Source organism: Chanodichthys erythropterus, chromosome 10 (genome assembly GCF_024489055.1).
Source record: "Chanodichthys erythropterus isolate Z2021 chromosome 10, ASM2448905v1, whole genome shotgun sequence".
NCBI classification, from domain to species: domain Eukaryota; kingdom Metazoa; phylum Chordata; class Actinopteri; order Cypriniformes; family Xenocyprididae; genus Chanodichthys; species Chanodichthys erythropterus.
Genome location: NC_090230.1, coordinates 43,743,322 through 43,764,186, shown reverse-complemented (window position 1 = coordinate 43,764,186; position 20,865 = coordinate 43,743,322). Strand labels below are relative to the sequence as shown.

Genomic DNA, 20,865 nt, shown 5'->3' with positions numbered 1-20,865 from the left:
CACTTAGATTTTGATTCACTTTAGATTATATATATGTAATACAATGTGAAGCATCAAAGTTTTGGTAGAATAGACTTTCAATCTCTCAGATTGTATTAAAAATATCTTTATTTGTGTTTCAAAGATGAAAAAGTCTTATGGGCTTGAAATGAAATGAGGATAAGTAAATGATGTGAGATTTTTTTTTTTTTTTTTTTTTTTTTTTTTTGGGGTGAACGAAGCAAATTTATTTCACAAAAAAGGTTCACACACAAACACACACAAAAGTACCATCCCATGTTACTTAACATACACATAAATTTAATAATATACAAAATAACACAATGTGAAAATAATGACATTTTGGGGTTATGGAAACAATGGTTACCATGGTGAATACACAAAACTAACATGAACTGTTACCAAAACATGGAAATTGATGGATAGAATGAAAATCATACCTTCATGCAAATCCTCCCTAGCTAAACACGCAAAATACCAGTTACATAATTTACTGGTACTTTACTTTCATTTCATGACTTACTAATTGTAAATGTAACTACGATGTTGCATAATTGTAATTTATTTTTCTCTTTTATATATATATATATATATATATATATATATATATATATATATATATATATATATATATATATATATATATATATATATATATATATACTGAAGTGATATACAGTGTGCCTCCGCATTTGCGCGTGCAATGGAAGAGCACGGTACAAACACGGTATATCGTACAGTTTTTCTGAGGTTATAATACAGTTATGATAATGTCACTGACATATAGCCTGACAACATCTCATCTGATCTCAGATGCTGAATCAGGACAGCACATTTTTCTCAGGCACTCTTTACTTAAATTGCACCTGACAGAAGAGTCAACAGTTTTCTCGCACATCTTTCAAAATGAAAGTCTTGCATCAGAGAAACCTTTAGAATTACATTTTTTGTTGTTGGTGCTGTTTCTTTGACTGCATACTCTGCGACCCACTCAGAACGGTCTTGTGACCTACTTTTGGGTAGAGAAACTTTGTTTTTTTGTATATAAACTGGTGGATTAAGCATGAGTTTGGATGGGTAGTTGTTGAATTTATTTAAAGGTGATCACACATATACACACCACCAACATCAACAGCGGGCCTTCCACTGTTGTATTTCCATGACATGTTGAAGTCATGTTGGCTGGCCTTCTGTGCCCCAGTGCTGTGTAAGCAAGTACTGTGGAATCGAGGCTTATTCTGGGTGCTCCTATAAGTCAGCTCTGCAATATGATAGACGCTTCCTAGAATCTGCCTGAGACCAATGCCCCCCCGCAAGTAGAAGAATGTTCACGATTATATAATGTTTATCATGCTGTGTACTTGATTGCTGGTTCAGAATGTAGTCAAGACAAAAATGATATGGCGTTTTGTCTGCCTGGTTAATGCTGAAGTTTTTCAGAATGTGAAATACATCTTCTCTGATGAACCGTCAGACAGCCAGCGGAAATCGGATCAGTTTTGTTGTAATCGTAGATTAAAGTGCTCTCATCTTGATTGGTGTTCCTGCTGTTTAGTATCCATATTTGCAAATACACACTTAAGCCCAATTTTGAGGTTGCGAAAATGAAAGCGCCCTGAGGGTCTGTGCGTCTACCAGATTGTAGGGCGGGACAGCCTGCGTAGCGTTGACTGTAGCGCTCCCATCCAATCAGCGTGGTTACAACACCTATAAAATGTCATCTGTTCCAACAAAGTGACCCCATGGACCTGTTTTATGGTGTCCGATCACTCTGGCAGAGATCCGCTGTAAGTCAGTCATGCAACTGTGTGTCTGTCTGTACCTGTGTTGAAATGTAGCATGTGACCTGAGAGGCATCAAATGACGGTCAGTCCGAAAGAGTGCTGACTCGCTACCCTGCTGTGTGTGAATGGAGACCAGTACTGCTTTTAGAGTCACTGTTTGAACCTCCTAGCCGAGTCTGGCTCTAAAGCATTTGTAGTTGACTTTCTTCATGTTCCATTTCCTAAATTATTGACCCAGTATGCCATTAGCAAAGTGCCTCTTTACCTCACCGGTTTTAAGTGATCAAATATTATGTAACTAGTCACAACAACCCAAATACAGCAGAGATAGAAAGGTTACGACGCCCTCCTTACCACTTTTTGAGCAATGGATGACTGAAATTTAGGGCTTTAACAGACCGTTCTGTTGGGTCGCACTCACCAAGCATCACAAAGCAGTTCCAGAATAAGTTTTGTCTAAACTAGTATTAGTAATTAGTGAGGGCAACTTTAAATGACAGTGCAGACTTTAGTTGCTAGACAGCATATTAAATAACTCTTGTCCCTTTAAAATACCGAAAGATCTTTTCATCTGTATTGTGATACATCTGAGTGCATTATCAAAAAAAGAAAAAAGAAAAAATGCAGGGCAGGGACTTGGTTCTGCCCATCAGTTTTTGATTAGATTTTAAAAAGTGAAAGTGATGTGTGACCATGTATAGTGCCCCGTACTTGGAATTTGTGCTCTGCATTTCACCCATCCAGGTACACACACACACACACACACACACACACATGTTTGTTTTTGTGAAATGTGGGGACATTCCATAGACATAATGGTTTTTATACTGTACAAACCGTATTTACTATCCCCCTACACTACCCCTAACCCTAAACCTAACCATCACAGGAAACTGTGCACACTTTTACTTTCTCACAAAAACTCATTCTGTGTGATTTATAAGCCTTTTGAAAAGTGGGGACATGCTGAATGTCCTCATATTTCACCTTTTTTTGTAATACCCATGTTATACCCATGTCATTATACACATTTATGTCCTGATATTTCACAAAAACAAGTACACACACAAACACACACACACACACACACACACACACACACACACACACACACACACACACACACACACACACACACAGTGAACAGTGGGCTGCCCTTTTTTTTTTGCTGCGGCACTTGTGGAGTGATTGGGGGTTAGGTGCCTTGCTCAAGGGCACCTCATTTTGGGTAATGAGAGTGGAAGTGAGCACTGTTAATTCATTCCTCCCACCTACATTTCCTGCCAGTACTGAGACTTGAACCCGCGACCTTTGGGTTACAAGTCCGACTCTCTAACCATTAGGCCAAAACTGCTTGTGAACTTGCAGTGTGGAGGGATGAAATTTAATAAACGATAGCCCGCTGAAACACTGAGCTATGTTGGCGACGATAGCCTTGTGGGCAGCGCGCCAACATATAGCGCCGTTGTGCTTCGGGTGACCTGAGTTCGAGTCCCGTATCGTGGATTTTTCCCAATCCCATCCCCCCTCTCTCTCCCACCTTGCTTCCTATCCACTCTATACTATCCTATCACAATTCGGTTGTTAAGTCTGACGTCACGCGGCAGCGCTTCCGGGTCCTAACGCTCTATCTCATACCACAAGAAAACAACAAATGGTGCTAATATACAGACACGATGTGGTGTAATACTACAAAAAATATATAATCATAACCTTTATCTCCATACCAAAATTCCAGATGGCCAGACAATGATTCATCTTTTATAAATCGTTAAAATATTAATATCTGTGACGCTGTGAGCACGGATACTGTTGTGTAGACTGTACGTATTTAAAATGTTTACCTTTTTTAAAATGATTGATGTTTAAAATGAATAAATAGCGCTCATAAACGGCCGTCGATGGCATTCTCAGGTGAAACGAGTCGAGGCTTGGACCCAGAAACGCCGTTCCTTACGTCATGACTTAACAAGCGGATAAAGGCAAAAAAAGAAGAAAAAAAGAAACAATGACCGATTACATTAGACATGATGCATTTTGGTAAGTTGTATTGTTTCTTTCGGCATAATTTCTGATGTTCATTTATGTTTATTTCATGCTATAACTAGTAGTAAAGATAAAGAGCTGGCCTGTTTACTTGCGCACCACATTAAAGAGCACCATAATAGTATTTATTTATTGTTTTAATTTCAGAACTTGGACAAATTTTTTTTTTTTTTTCATTGAGTTAGAACAGGGAGTTGATCAGCATTCCTGCTCCCAGACACCTCCCAAACTCCAGACTGCAAAGTGTCTTGTCCTGGATGAACCCAGTGGACCAGTTCAAGATACTTCCTGCATTCTTGTAGGCAGCCAACTATTCAAAATCTAAACAGCCAACAGGAAGTTGTTCCGTAAATCAGAAAAATGTTGGGAGCTGATTAAATGGAAGATGTCTGCAGATAGGAGAGTGCAGTGACTCTTCCATCGAGAGCTGGATCAGGGGAAATTCATGAGTCAAAACTCCTCGAGTCTAATCAGCAGAGTTTTGTTCTCACAGCAGACATGCTACTTCATTCTGGACGTCACTGTCTAAATATGGAAAAGTCCAGTGGGGAAGCAGTCCAAGTGATTCAGATTTTCTGTTTATTGTCCTATTTAAAAAAAAAAAAAAAAAGCAAACATTTGCTTGTTTGACATTTTGTGTATTCCCCGCTGTAAATTATTAATCTATTTAATCGTCACTTTTTATGTAGGATTAGCTAATGACTTATGCCTTTCAGCCATGAAGTATTTTTTTCAAGATGTTTGTGAAAGGGAAAACTTACCTCGAAGATATTGGCTTGAATCTCATTCCCAGTCTCAGGTTATTATTTTGTTAATGAGTACCATTGAGAAAACTATTGATAAAATGCCTCCAGCTAACAGTGATTTAAAATGAGCCCTGACATGAAGTTTTACTTTAGTTACCTTTAGCAGCTGTTCTTCTCTTTTGTGAAGACGGTGTCTTATATGCTTGACTTTCTGTTTGCTGAATACTAGATTACTTTTACTTTTATATGCTTTACTTCCTAAATGCTATTCTTTTTGCTTATCTTTTTATTATTAGTCACAGTTCCCAAGTTCACAGCAGTTCTTTTTTTTTTTTTTTTTTTTTTTTTTTCTGGCACATCTAACTTTATGTGGTGTGTTTCCCTGATTTCTGTGCAGCTGTCTCTTTCATTCTCCCTGTTGATCCTCTCTTTCTCTTTACCTCCACTTCCTCGACATGCTCTGGATTCTGCCACGCTGTGAAGTCAAGCTTGCATTCCAACCTAGATGTTCTTCTTCCTCTAGCCAGTGAGCTCTGTACATGTGGCATTTTTTTTTCACTGGTGCTGAACGGATGTTTACCACATGGTTTGCATGGAAAGCAATATTGTCTGGTTATAATATGTTTTGAAAAGTGATTTGCAGCACTTAATTATTTATAACTTTCATGCATCAGTCATACACGCACCATGGTCTGTCTGAATAGTCAATTCTGATTGGCTAGGGGGTGTGCATTACAAACTGTAGTAGTTCCAGTTAGTTTAAATGCAATCTGTATTAATGCACTGCTTGTCACACACACACACGTCTCTCGCATCTCAAGATCAGAGATCGCTTTGCGAATACACAGAAACATACAGGGGCACAGAAATTCATCAATTCACTGACTTTTATTAAATATCTCTACATTATATTTCTCAGCAACAACAGGGTAACATCCCTGTTTATCTTTGTATCTGATTTACAGCGTCCAGAATGCTAGATCTATTGAGACGTAGCTGACAAATGTCATTTTTACTCTTCCAGTCAAATACTGCTCTGCAAACATCAGTAACAGCTTTAACTTGTCAATTATCTAAACTGATATTACCTGATACACTCAGGAGTTCTTCTTGACTAAGTTTTTGACCCGTGTTACTTGTCTTTCATTTTCCGTCCAGATTAGTCTGCAGGTATAGTCAGCCCTTTGTGGATTGTGTTTATGTGATGTAGAGCAGGATTCTGTCTTCTATCTGTCTGCGAGTTAAACCCTTGAATCAGGGGAGCAATCATTCACTTAATAGTTTCCTGTCCTCTGCCCTCACAAATGGTTCTCCCTGGAGCGGAACAGAGCCTGGATGGAGAAATATACCCACGTCGGCCTCACTCTTCTCCATCACCATTTGTTTCTACCTGTTTTCTGTCTGTTTCTTGGTCTGTGTCTCATGTAGCCTCCTGCCATTTGTCCAGTTTTGGGTTCAGAGTGTCTAAATAGCTCCATCAACCTGTTTTAAAGGGTTGAATCAGTTTTGTTCTGTGAACTGTAGGAAGTTTGCAGCATCCTGTTGCTGAGTCAACTATGTTCTCCTGTCCTTTTTCAAAAAGAAATGTTTTTAAAACTAGAGACCATTATTCTGTATTAATGCCATTAGGACTTTCAATTTGATGTTGCTCTACAAACATCATCTGTCTGTTTTGCTTTGTAAACAAACAAACAAAAAAAAAAAACATGATTTTTCATCTGGCACACAATGCATTGATATATGACTGTATGTAGCCCGGCCCATCACTAACATTCAGATCAATGTCCCTTGACAATCAACAGTTCTCCTTGTTAATTATTAACGTTAGTCACGCTCTCCTGAATCTGATATTGATGCTCTGTAGTGAAGTGCAAATGGGTCAATGACAAAAATAAGGATGTTTGAAATTGAGATCTTTAAAAAATGTAGTTTAAAATGCAAGTGGAAAGTTCTTGAAGTGTAATTGTTATTGGTTCAACGGATGACAAAACTTGCGGTCCAGATCATGTTATGTTTTTTGAGTCTCAGATCAGATCATTGTTCGGATCGGCAAGAAAAAAAATATTGGGGCGCAAATGTAACATTGCCTTCGATTTAAAGCATACTTTAATAGGCTACTTCAATACCATAGTAAAACTACTAGCCTCACTAATAGATTTCAAACATTATTAAAGGCAAGTAAACAGAAAAATAAGAACAAAAACACTAATTACAAGCATAGATATACAATATAACAAGGTTACAATTAAGTATACTTAATTGTAACTTAGTATACCTAAATGTAAAATACTACTATAGTGTTCACTGTATAAATTTAAAATAGATTAATCTTTGTGTGTGTTTGCTCATAGATAACAGCGTGCACATACAAATTGAGTTCTCTTTTACCTCTTCTTGTGCTGGAATGGTTTAAAGCTGCTTGAATGTGTAAATTGGAAAGACGAAACACATGCAAATGATAAACATTTAACTCTACGATGATTAAACTTTGCGATTAATCTGGGAATCACATGCGTGCCGAACTGTGGTCCGTACGGATCAGCTATGATCGGTTTAACCACTAGTAATTGTTATTTTCAGTTAAGTTTCATACATGTTTTTTTGTTTTTTTTTACATTTTTAAGAAAATTGGATATTCGCTCAAATATGTATATCACGTTTTATGAAGTAATCTTGATTTTTTTTTTGTTTTATTTTTATTAAAAATATCCCCAAAATATCCAAATATCTATTTTATTTTATTTTATTTTAAACATATGACAACAAAAATACTTACTGCATGTTGGTTAAAATGACTTATTTGGCGAGCAAACATTTAAATTTATTTAAAAAAATAAATAAATCAAAACCTATTATAATAAAAGATTGAGCCAAAGATTTACACTACCATCCAAAAGTTTGGGGTCAAGTTTTTTTTTTTTAGAGAGAGAGAAATTAATACTTTTGATAATAAGAAACGTTTCTTGAGCACCAAATCGACATAATAGAATGATTTCTGAAGGATCATGTGACATTGAAGACTGGCGTAATGACTCCAATACAGGAATAAATTACTAAAATTATTATTTTTGGATCAAATAAATGCAGCCTTTGGTGTAAGAGACTTAAAGGTACAATTTGTGATATTTTTTTCCGCTAGAGGTCGCTAGAAGCCTATTCAAAACAAAGGCGTAATTTGATGACGCCAAGTTTTAGAGCGGAAATCTGGGACATGTGGTCTCCATCTCAACGGACGGTGCAAAAGAATAGGGATTGGAGTCTGGAAGAACTCATGTTCGTGGATGCGATTATTAACATTACTGTAGTATGAAGCAGAGCAGGACCGAGTGTTGCGGGAGCTGAACGAGGAGCTGGAGCGATTGATCAACACACGCCTCACGAGCAGCGGGACTTTTATTATGACACAGTCGCCGGCGCCGCTTCCGCTTTTCCGGTCATGAGTTTACGGGAGCTGTCCTTGTCGACAGAACCAGCGGCAGATGGTAAACAGTAATTATGTTCCATAAATAAGTAACACAATCCACCATAAAACGTGCAAGAAGTAAACAAGGAACTGCTTGAAGCAAGCTAGTGGTTTGCTGGACGCTAGACACTACTTCCGCATTTGTCCACGGCACTGTTGTCATGTGGTTTCTACGTCAGTAAAGGCGGTAACAAAGGTAACTGACGTCATTGACAGGCGACTGCACTGCCCCGTGTCACTGTTTAGAATGGGAATTTTCTCATGATTTACAAGTAGTTGAAAACATTAGAGATATTGTTTGTAATCAGCTGGACAAAATATATAACACTAGCCTAGTGGTTTTTGGATATTTTACTGCAAAAATGTTACATATTGTACCTTTTAAAAGGAAAAAAAAACATTAAAAAATCTTACTGACCCCAAACTTTTAAACAGTAGTTTGTTTGTTTATCTGGACAGATACACCACGAATGTTAAAATGAATTTTAATTTGGAAATTATAAACATGTTCATCACAGAGGTCATTGACTGTATGAATTACATACTATTTTTAATAAACTTTATACATTTGGACAGAATGAGTGTCATGCCATTGACCCAAATGTTTTATAACCATACGGAAATGTGTATTTAGTGGTGTAGTTTTGCATATTTCAATGTTAATCATTGGATGGGTCAGGTCTAAAATAAATATTCTCTCCATTAATAGGTTGTACCACAGCAGTGACCTGTTATTTTTAAGTTTTGAAGCCCATGTTAAGTTTTAAAGGAATAGAACATGAAGATTGTCATCATTTACTCACTCCCTTATATGTTGTTTCAAACCCATACTGACTGACTTTCTTCTGTAGAACACAAAAGGAAAACTTTTGCAGAGCTTTCCCTCCAATGAATTTTACAGTCAATAACAAGACTAAAGCTTTTAGTAATAATAAAAAAAGCACCTTAAAAGTGTAACATTTGAACTTTGAAGAACTTGGAATATAGAGCACAAGTGTGACATGAGGGTGAGTAAATGATGACAGTTTTCATTTTTGGGTGAACTATCCCTTTAATATCGATCTTTTCCACCAACATATTTATGGAAGGAAATAAAAAACCGAGAGAACACTGTCTGTGCACATTTTGGAGTGTGACTACTTTGAATATTGCATTATTTACCCTGGAGGCATTTCAGATTATAAGCGTCAATGTCAGAACAACATGAATATTTTATTATATGAGAAGTTTGGGAAGTTGTTGTTTTTTTTTTTTTTTTTTTTTTTTTGCGCTTCCGAGTAGGCTGAGTATCAGGAAAATGTCAGGCACTTTAATGTTTAGGCAGAGCAGGTCACATGACTGCTTTGTTTCTCATCATGTGAACATCACATGGTTGGATACACTACACATGCACCCTGCTGGGCCATCAATCATGTCTATCTTCACCCCAGAGAGATAGAGATACAGACTGGATGGATCTAGATTGGGAAAGAGTCCTACAGATTTCTCATTTCTCCTTTCAAATGTGCTTGTTGGCTACATAAGGGCGTGTAGGGTAAACCCAAAAGTGTCCGGTTACCCTGGCGTAGGACGATAACACCATCAAACATCAAGTCCGTGGTGTCTTCTGGCTTTGATCTTTCACTTGAGCCCCATGGACGTGTACACTTGCAGCGGCGTCATGCTCAGCACAGGCGTTTTGTGTTGGCTCTGAAAAGTCTTTTGTTGTCACGTGGCCAAGCTTTTGTGCAGGTTTAAATAGTGGATGTTATCTGTAAAAGAGAGGGCATTCTGTAGACCACCCATGCTCGCTGTGCAGCATATTTTTACATTCCCACTTCAAAAGGCTGCGTACGCACTAATATTGGGTGGCAATTTGTTGGGGAGTGTGTAATTACTCTTTTGTCTTTGAAATGGGTTGTAGCGAGGGTGGAAGTGGCTTTTTCACTTCATTTAAGTATGTCTAGAAGAGGTTTCTATGTAAGCTTGTTTTCACCACAGAATAGAAAATTAAAAAAGGCAATTATCTCACAATTCTAACTTTCTTTTTCTTGCAATTGTGACGACGAGTTTTTATATCGCGTTTCTGATTTCGGAAACACTTTAGATTAGGGTCCAATTCTCACTATTAACTATAACTTTTGCCTCAAACTTAATAAAATTTAATAGTTAGAAAGGTAGTTGATAAGTTTAGGTATTGGGTAGGATTAGGTATGTAGAATATGGTTCTGCAGAATAAGCCTTTAAGGGGTTAGTTCACCCAAAAATGAAAATAATGTAATTTATTACTCACGCACATGTCGTTCTCCCGTAACACCCGTAAGACCTTCGTTCATCTTCAGAACACAAATTAAGAAATTTTTGATGAAATCTGATGGCTCAGTGAGGCCTCTATTGCCAGCGATCCCACCAAACGTCTCAAGATCCAGAAAGGTACTAAAAAGTTCATGTAGTACAGTACAGTGGTTCTACCTTAATATAAAGCGACGAAAATGCTTTTTGTGCACCAAAAAACAAAATAACGACTTTTCAACAATATCTAGTGATGGCCGATTTCAAAACACTGCTTTGAATCTTTTGTGTCGAATCTGTGGTTTGGTTGTCAGTATATTATGTCCATGCATTCGGCAGCCCAATTAAATACCTGTCTGTCATTAATGTTAATCAAACAACAAAAATTTTTAAATAAACCTGAAAAAAAAGTTAAGGCTGTTTAATTTACTATTGTTTTGTAATTTGCTAATTTGCTTTGTTCTTTTTTTGTACAACATCAGGAAGATTAGACCCTTCCTATCTGAACATTCCACACAAATTCTTGTCCAAGCTCTTGTTCTATCCAGACTGGACTACTGTAATGCTCTCTTGGCTGGCCTTCCAGCATGGACTATCAAGCCTCTACAACTGATCCAAAATGCTGCAGCAAGACTGGTCTTCAACGAACCGAAGAGAGCGCACGTCACTCCTCTCTTCATCAGTCTGCACTGGCTGCCAGTAGCTGCTCGCATCCAATTCAAGGCTCTGATGTTTGCTTACAGAACGACAGCTGGCTCTGCACCGCTATACCTTAACTCACTACTTCAGACTTACGCGCCCTCCAGAAACCTGCGTTCTGCAAGTGAACGGCGCCTTGTGGTGCCATCACATAGGGGCACAAAATCACTCTCACGGACCTTCTCCGGGACTGTTCCTGGCTGGTGGAATGACCTACCACGCTCTATCCGAGCAGCCGAGTCTCTAGCCATTTTCAAAAAAATGCTAAAGACGTATCTTTTTCGTCAGCACTTGACCCAGTAGTAGTAGCACTTACCTTGACTAATATTCTTCTCCTATCTGTGTATTTATTTATTTATTTAAAAAAAAAAAAAAAAAAAAAAATTCGCTATGAGCACTTTACTGACATAACTGTGACTTCACTCAGTACTTATACACTGTTGTTCTCATGTTGATTTAATTGATTCTACTACTCTCATTTGTAAGTCGCTTTGGATAAAAGCGTCTACTAAATGACTAAATGTAAATGTTTTTATATAGCCTAACTAAAATAACTTGCCCTTGCCCCCCCGCACATACCAGCTGATATACCATGTAGACCTAGTCTTGATTTGGGTGGTAAATCTGCATTTTAAATCTAGCTAATCAAGTTAATTGACTCAAAATAGTAAAAGCTAGCAGTGAAAATGCTGATTGGCTAGTAACTTTGGAAAAACAACTAGACACAGTGGCTAGTGAGCAAAAAAGTCAATGTCAAGCTCTGTACATATATACATTTTATATATATATATAAAATATATAGGGGTGTCAAAATAACACGTTCATTTCGATTAATTATTCGGAGAAAAATTGCTGCGTTTAAAAAAAATAACGTGGATTAATCCATTCCATATTGACCTTTGAGCCGTTCTAGACACCATTCGACTGTAAAATGAAGGAGGGAGACGACTGCTGCGCTGACGGACAGAACGAGCAGAGCTCCTACCTCGTGCGCGCAATCTATCTCTGTCTTCAAAGTAAGCACCGTCTTTGCACTCTCTCTACCTCACACATAATAATCTAAATCAACTGACACAATGCTAAAAGTTCGTAAGACCGAATCCATGTTTCACGAGGCGCATTCGGAAAATGTTTTTTCTGAATAACCGTTGGGTGTGAATAGTGCTCAAAAGAACGTCACCTCATCTTCTCTGACAGGAGTCCTGCACGTGCAGCTGACATAAACCACACTTTCAGTAAACAAAAAGAAAATCCTATCCAGTGGTGAAGTGTTTTCTACGTTGACAAATCTTTTGCGATGTCCTAATAACAGTCGCGATTTGCACGCAACACGTCATTGTCCACTAATGTCCGATTCACGATCTTATGACTCAACAGATTCATTTTAATGAATCATGACAACAACTGATCTGTCTGTCCACACGGTCTATAATGAATCATTTACTCGAACCACTCTGAAATGAGAACATAAGTGTGCTTACCCCATTTAGCAAGAGTGTAGGCGTAACTTACCTATAAAATCAGTTAGTTTAGACTGGAGTGAGGTGAAACCAGAACAAAGCAAGTTGTTGTTAGCTAGGTGCATTCAATTGTATATGGTAGAAAATTATATTATTAGTTAATATAACTTCTAAATGCTACTTTTTAATACTTTTCAGGTTTAGCAAAAAAGCATCTTCTCTTACAAAGCTATAACTTTTCTTCAAAGCTATCACTTTTTTTTTTTTTTCCCCAAAGAGGGCAAGAAAGAATTACAGTGAAAGTGACGGGTACTTTATTGTCAGTATTGGGTTTGCAGATCACGTGGGTAGGGCACTTTTTACTGTTTGTGTGGATGACCATGTCTGTTGACCATTTTTGACCCAGGAAAAACCCTGCATTGATTCATTTGAATTGAAATATTTAATACTTTTAATAATTTAAAAATTATGTATGTGCTTAATTTAGATTAATTAATCACAGAGTATGTAATTAATTAGATTAAAGGTGCCCTAGAATCAAAAATTGAATTTATATTGGCATAGTTGAATAACAAGAGTTCAGTACATGGAAAAGACATACATTGAGTTTCAAACGCCATTGCTTCCTCCTCCTTATATAAATCTCATTTGTTTAAAAGACTTCCGGAAAAAACGCAGATCTCAACATAACACTGACTGTTACGTAACAGTTGGGATCATTAATATGTATGACCCCAATATTTGCATATATGCCAGCCCATGTTCAAGGCATTAGACAAGGAAAGGCAGTATTAACGTCTGGATCTGTGCACAGACAAGGTAAGCAAGCAAGAACAACAGTGAAAAATGGAAGATGAAGCAACAATAACTGACATGGTCCATATTTTTAGTGATATTTGTAAATTGTCTTTCTAAATGTTTTGTTAACATGTTGCTAATGTACTGTTAAATGTGGTTAAAGTTACCATCGTTTCTTACTGTATTCACGGAGACAAGAGCCGTTGCTATTTTAATTTTTAAACACGTGCGGTCTGTATAATGCATAAACACAATTCTTTATAAATCTCTCCAACAGTGTAGAATTAGCCGTTAGCCACAGAGCATATAGCCTCAAACTCATACAGAATCAAACGTAAACATCAAAATAAATACTTTACTCACATAATTCGAAGCATGCATACAGCATGCATGACGAACATCTTGTAAAGATCCGTTTGAGGGTTAAATTAGCTGTGTGAACTTTGAAAATGCACTGTAATATAGTCGAGAGCTCGTGTGGCAGGGAGCACGCGATTTAAAGGGGCGGCGCTGCCAAAATCAGTGTATAGTTAATGATGCCCCAAAATAGGCAGTTAAAAAAAATTAATTAAAAAAAATCGATGGGGTATTTTGAGCTGAAACTTCACAGACACATTCAGGGGACACCTTAGACTTATATAACATCTTGTGAAAAAGCATTCTTGGGCACCTTTAAAATTTTTAATCGATTGACAGCCCTAATATATTAAAAAAAAATATATATATATAATGTATTATTCTGTGGCAGAAACTTGCTTCCATTTACTTTTTGTCTTTCATTTAAATCCAGAAAACTTTATGATGATATAATCCCGTTCAGATCTAATTCCTAGTGGAGAGAGGCGGCGTTGTCCTCCTCCTGTGTCTGTGGGAGGTTTCATGAATGGCATGATAAGCTGCAGCCCTGAATGAGTCTCACAGTGTCGGTGCCGTAGAGAAAGCCTTGAGGGATCCCGCTCTTGCTTTTGGAGTGCAGATGGCTGTGGAGCCAAGCCAAAGAACTAATAATGCACAGGATATCAATGCTTGTCTCTCACTCTCACCATGTCAGCACTGAATGCTAACACACTGAGCAGCAGCACCTCAGCATCACACACGTCCACAGAGTCAGATCTCTGGAAACAGCGGGTTTTTCAGTAGGTTAGCCGACTTTTATAATGTCAGTGCCACATTGGAAACTGTGGCATTGAGTTTGAAGGTTAACAGGATACAGAAGTTTCACGCATCAAGTCATGTTTTTTTTGGTTTTGCTTTTTTACACAAATGTCTTGTACATCATTTAGTCAATATTTTGTCATGCTGTATTCATTAATTTTCTTAATGGCATTATAAGAATGATTGACTAATCAATTTGAAGGTTAAAAGGATACAGAAGTTTCACGCATCATCAAGTAATTGTTTTTTAAACAACTGTCTTGTACATAATTTAGTAAATATTTTGTCATGCTATATTCATTCATTTTCTCAATGGCATTGTAATAATTGACTAATAATTTGTCATCAAAAATATTTCTGTTTTTAATTAGAATCTTTTACTTGTCTTTTTTAGAGTAATAACTGAAATTATATCACAGTCTCTTATGATTACCAAGGCTTTAATTAAAAATACAGTAAATACAGTAACATTGTGAATATTATTTCAATTTAAAATAACTGCTTCTGTTTTTAAAATTTAAAAAAAATAATTAATTCCTGTGATGGCAAAGCTGAGGTTGCAACAGTCTTCAGTGTCACAAGATCTTTCATAAATCATTCTGATATGCTAATTTGCTGCTCAAGAAACATTTTATATTTATATCAATGTTGAAAACAGTTGTGCTGCTTCATATTTTTGTAAAAAACCATGATATTGTTTTTTTCAGGATTGGTTTGAAGAATATTGATGTATTTACTGTCACTTTTGTTCAATTTAATTCATCCTTGCTGAATAAAAGTAATAATTTCTTAAAAAAAAAAAAACAATCTTACTGACCTCAGACTTTTTAATCTGTCTGTGTCAGATTTTAATTTTTAATTTTAAGTGTCTGTGTCAACCATTGATCACCCCCTTCTCTTTATATCAGTATCATCATCTGTCATTGCATAACCCATCAGTTGACCACTAGTTTGGACACGGTGTAAGCCTTTTGAGGAAATCTGGAACGGAAGTGTTTTTCTAACAAATGTTAACAAGCCAAAATGGTTTCAGTTATTAAGGTACAAATACAAACACTTTGACAGTTTGAATTATTAACATATTGACCTCCTTCAACTCTCTCTACCAGATCTGATCCAGTGCACCAACGAGATGAATGTCAACATCCCTCAGCTGGCTGACACGCTGTTCGAGCGCACCACCAACACCAGCTGGGTGGTCGTGTTCAAATCTCTCATCACCACACACCACCTTATGGTCTACGGCAATGAGGTCAGCCTCCCCAAATACACACACATGCTTTTTTACACACTTGTCACACACTTTAGCCTGAGTGCTCTAGCCAGAACACATGAATTGTACACCCAAAAATTTAAAATCTGTCTTGTGGTTCCAAACTCACAAAATTGTATTTATTTTTTTACTATTAGTTTATAATTTTTTATTTTATGTAGTGTAATTTTTTTTATTTTTTTTATTTAGTGTAATTACATTTGATTTTATTTACATTTTATTTAATTATTTTTTTATTGTTTTGAATTATTTTATTTTATATTTAATTACATTTTATTTTATTTTAATTGCTTTTAAATTACATTTTATTTTATTTTTTAATAACATTTTTTAAATGACAATTTTTTATTTTAATTACATTTTATTTTAACTATATATTTAAATGACATTTTATTGTATTTTATTTTAATTACTTTTTTTTAAATTATATTTTATATTATTTTAATTACATTTTATTTTTTATATTTTATATATTTATGTATTTTCTAATTCTTTTAAAACAAATTCTGGCCATTCTTTTCAAAAATTTATAATTCATAACATAATGCATTATACAAAGTACTTTTGTGTTATTTTTGACTCTTTACAACCATAGTCACCATTCACTGTTATTTTACTGAAAGGAGTTTGTGTTCATGGAAGAAAGTCAGGTTTGAAATTACATGAGTGAGTAAATAATAACAGAATTTAGGGCTGCACGATTAATCGGACGATTAGAAAAATAACATTGAAATCGCACTTAAATGATTTGGCTTAGTGCGATTATGAAATCGCAAAGCAGCTATTATTATTATTATTATTATTATTATTATTTATTTTATTTTATTTTTTATGCGTGGCTTATCAATGAACTATGGCTCCAAATGCTAATCCATCTGAAAGCACTGAGAGTTTGAATTCGCTTATAATGTGTTTGAAAAAACAACATGTGTCAAAACATCTTTCCAGACATGAGAAGCATTTATTAACATCTTGTCCAACAAAAGACAACATTTAATAACATGTTTTTACTCCAAACTCACTTCATAACGACAGTTGAGCGTCCTTCTGTGAGATGATGTGGCTTATTACACAGAATAAGGCAGTTGTGTGTTCGTTATCAAAACGTTTCAGTCATGTTTAATCAATCAAAACGTTTCAATCTTCTGTTTATTCAGCTACAGCGATAGTATGGGATTTCCTGAAATGGCGCGTGTTCTACTTCGGCAGCAGGGCATATTTGCAGTTTCTGCACGAGGCCTCTGGCTTTCAGATAAAGATTTACTAGTAAACATTTACTACTGATCACAGAGCCGTACAGCACTGACAAGCTGCGCATAAAATAATCGCAGTTTTTACCAAATCGTGTGCGATAAAATTGTGACAAATCTTGCAGCCCTAACAGAAATTTAATTTTTTGTTGAACTAATCCTTAAACTGTTGGTATTTTCAACAGTGTTTGATCACATTTTTGTTTTAGGGCTCTAGCTAGAGCGTTTAAACCAGCACAATGTGCCACTGTCAATCAATTTTACACTTGTGACTTTGACAATACTATTTATTTGCATGGTGACTAACTTGAGAATAAATTGAAACATGAACTCTTTGTTCTTCATGTTGACAGAGATTTGTACAATATCTGGCCTCCAGGAACACATTATTCAACCTCAGTAATTTTTTGGACAAAAGCGGGTTACAAGGTAGGTACTTTCAGCCCGACACTTCATTACTCATTCTTTTATTCCAAACACATTGCAGCTGTGTCATCCATTTTCATGTGCAACTAAACCTATGACAAATGCAGACATGATGAATGTTTGAGGAGCTGACAGAACATGCTCTGCAGAGTTTTCACAGTTCTTTCATTTTGTAATGTTAGTCATGGTCAGATGTGGCGTTGGAGGGTCTGCAGTGGAAGCTTTAGGTCCTGTTTCTCGCTATTTCTCTGTCTGTCTATTTGCTCTTCTCTCTCTGAAATCCCTTTTGGGGACTGTTCGGCAACATGGCCGACTTTCAGCTTAAATAAAGCACTAGTGGTTTTATTTACCCAAGGCTTTTCCCATGTTAAGAAGCTGCCTGGCAGCCAGCAATCACAGAAGGCAGCAGGGGATTCAGAGGAGAGTCTTTCAAGAAGGACTCTAGACCCATTTTCTGAAAGTGACTAGAACTTCCTGGCTCAGATTTTCTTTCTGAGGCACACTGTAATACTTCATCTTGATCCTACTTTTTAGTATTCGTTATTGCTGGATTTTTATTTTATTTTATTTTATTTTATTTTATTTTATTTTATTTTATTTTATTTTATTTTATTTTATTTTATTTTATTTTATTTTATTTTATTTTATTTTATTTTATTTTATTTTATTTTATTTTATTTTATTTTATTTTATTTTATTTTATTTTATTTTATGCCATTGCAGCCAAGTACATTCTTGTTGTTAAAGGGTTAGTTCACCCAAAAATGAAAATTCTGTCATTTATTACTTACCCTCATGCCGTTCCACACCCGTAAGACCTTCGTTAATCTTCAGAACACAAATTCAGATATTTTAGTTGAAATCCGATTGCTCCGTGAGGCCTCCATAGGGAGCAATGGATATTTCCCCTCTCAAGATCCATAAAGGTACTAAAAACACATCTAAATCAGTTCATGTGCGTACAGTGGTTCAATATTAATATTATAAAGCGACAAGAATATTTTTGGAGCACCAAAAAAAACCTAAATAACGACTTATTTAGTGATGGCTTTATAATATTAATATTGAACCACTGTACTCGCATGAACTGATTTAAATATGTTTTTAGTACCTTTATGGATCTTGAGAGAGGAAGTGTCCATTGGTCTCCATGAAGGCCTCACGGAGCCATCGGATTTTAACTAAAATATCTTAATTTGTGTTCCGAAGATGAACGAAGGTCTTACGGGTGTGGAACGACATGAGGGTGAGTAATAAATGACAGAATTTTCATTTTAGGGTGAACTAACCCTTTAAGTAAAATACAATACAAATTTGCAATTACAAAATTAATAGAATAAAGACAAGAAACATTACATTTTTTTTCTACATTAAAATGTTTTAGTAAAAATAATATAAGAACTTAAAATGCCATAGAGCTTTTTGTGGACATTTCTGAGTTACTGTGAATTATTGAATCTGTGTTTTGAAGACAAAGACAGACAGTTTGGAAAAATGAATTCACAGAAATTAAACAAACTCTAATAATATTTTTGGCTATTTCTGTCTTATGTGTTCTCATATTTGCATAATTATTTTAGAATATATTGTAAATATCTATTACCTTTTAGTATGCTTGTATTTGAGCTTATTACTGGTGGCATTGACTAGTATACATCACGATGACCTGTCATAGTTAGTAGAGTCAGATAAAGCTTACGGGTTCTAAGCTGTGTCATGCATTATACTAACCCTGTGGAAAGCGGAATGTTGTTTCCTTTTAGCAATAACAATGAGTCACAATCATACTGAAATATTGTGCTAAGGATTCGACTAAAACATCAAGGACTCACATTTTTAAATATCTGGAATCAGAACACAAGAATATAGTTTGCGGTATGACTAAGTTCAACAACGCGAGGGTCACTGTGAACTCAAAAGACAACATGTTCTTTTCTTCGAGCAGGATATGACATGTCCACCTTCATCCGAAGGTACAGCCGCTACCTGAATGAAAAGGCAGTCTCGTACAGACAAGTGGCTTTTGACTTCACAAAAGTAAAACGAGGGTAAGTCTGTTTTCTAATTCGTAAAGCGATAGTTCACCCAAAAATGAAAATTCTCCTTTACTCTTTACTGAATTGTTTGGTTGTCGTTCTCATTGTCAAAGGGCGGAAGGCGTAATGAGAACTATGAACACAGAGAAGCTCCTAAAGACCATCCCCATTATCCAAAACCAGATGGATGCACTCCTCGACTTTAACGTGAGTTTGATGAAAGCAGCTAGACTTTGCTACATGTCCGCTAACAGCTTGACCTTTTATCGATGGTCTTTTTTTCACTTGTTATAATTAAATTAATAATCATAATTAATAAGCATAATCATCCCAAACCCAAATTTGGCTTGTTTTTTGTCTGCAGGTAAATGCCAATGAGCTCACAAATGGAGTCATTAACGCCGCATTCATGCTTTTGTTTAAAGATGCCATCCGTCTGTTTGCAGCCTATAATGAAGGGATCATCAACTTGCTTGGTGAGCTGTTATCCTACTTGAGCTTTCACAATTCGCTGTGGGCTGCCCTACATATTGGCTTTCACCAGTTATCTCTGCTGTTGGTTCCTGTTACAGAGACCTTTAAACTTAAAATATCAACACACTCATCGACAGCTGCATAGGACTCTGACCTGACACGTCACTCAGTTTTATGGCGGATTGTTTATTGCCTGAAAGTTGTAGCTCATAAAACAAACCCTTCATGTACATATGAGTAGTCTAAGAATGTATTTTTTGGGCCAAGTAAGGCCAACATTACTGTTTAGGGCAGTAAAACCGAGCAGATTTCAACTTGAACATTGTCTAATCAAAGACTGATCATGTTATGTTGAGAACCCAGAATTAAATAGCGAGACATTGAAGTAGGGTTGCACAAGTAATAATTTTTTCTTTGTTCCTAGTTGTAACTATTGAATAATAAAAATATTAAAAATAAACATATTTTTCATGATTAACAAATAATTTATTATATTTATTTTTATATATACAAACCCGATTCCAAAAAAGTTGGGACACTGTACAAATTGTGAATAAAAACAGAATGCAATGATGTGGAAGTTTAAAATGTCAATATTTTATTCAGAATACAACATAGATGACATATCAAATGTTTAAACTGCGGAAATGTATCATTTTAAGGGAAAAATAAGTTGATTTTAAATTTCATGGCATCAACACATCTCAAAAAAGTTGGGACAAGGCCATGTTTACCACTGTGTGGCATCCCCTCTTCTTTTTATAATAGTCTGCAAATGTCTGGGGACTGAGGAGACAAGTTGCTCAAGTTTAGGAATAGGAATGTTGTCCCATTCTTGTCTAATAAAGGCTCCTAGTTGTCTTAGGTCTTCTTTGTCGCATCTTCCTCTTTATGATTCGCCAAAGGTTTTCTATGGGTGAAAGATCTGGACTGCAGGCTGGCCATTTCAGTACCCGGATCCTTCTTCTATGCAGCCATGATGTT

The 20,865-nt window shown here is 36.1% G+C and overlaps 1 protein-coding gene across 14 annotated transcripts in view; it reads left to right on the top strand.

The window, feature by feature from the left end:
• The window catches only part of picalma (phosphatidylinositol binding clathrin assembly protein a), a 55,112-nt gene that overhangs the window by 3,090 nt on the left and 31,157 nt on the right, over positions 1 to 20,865 (top strand). For all 14 annotated transcript variants that reach the window (XM_067397833.1, XM_067397838.1, XM_067397836.1 and 11 more), the window contains 5 exons: positions 15,532 to 15,674; positions 17,299 to 17,374; positions 19,317 to 19,419; positions 19,521 to 19,614; positions 19,772 to 19,883. In XM_067397833.1, coding sequence (XP_067253934.1) covers positions 15,532 to 15,674; positions 17,299 to 17,374; positions 19,317 to 19,419; positions 19,521 to 19,614; positions 19,772 to 19,883 — 528 coding nt within the window. The remainder of the gene's footprint in view (positions 1 to 15,531; positions 15,675 to 17,298; positions 17,375 to 19,316; positions 19,420 to 19,520; positions 19,615 to 19,771; positions 19,884 to 20,865) is intronic.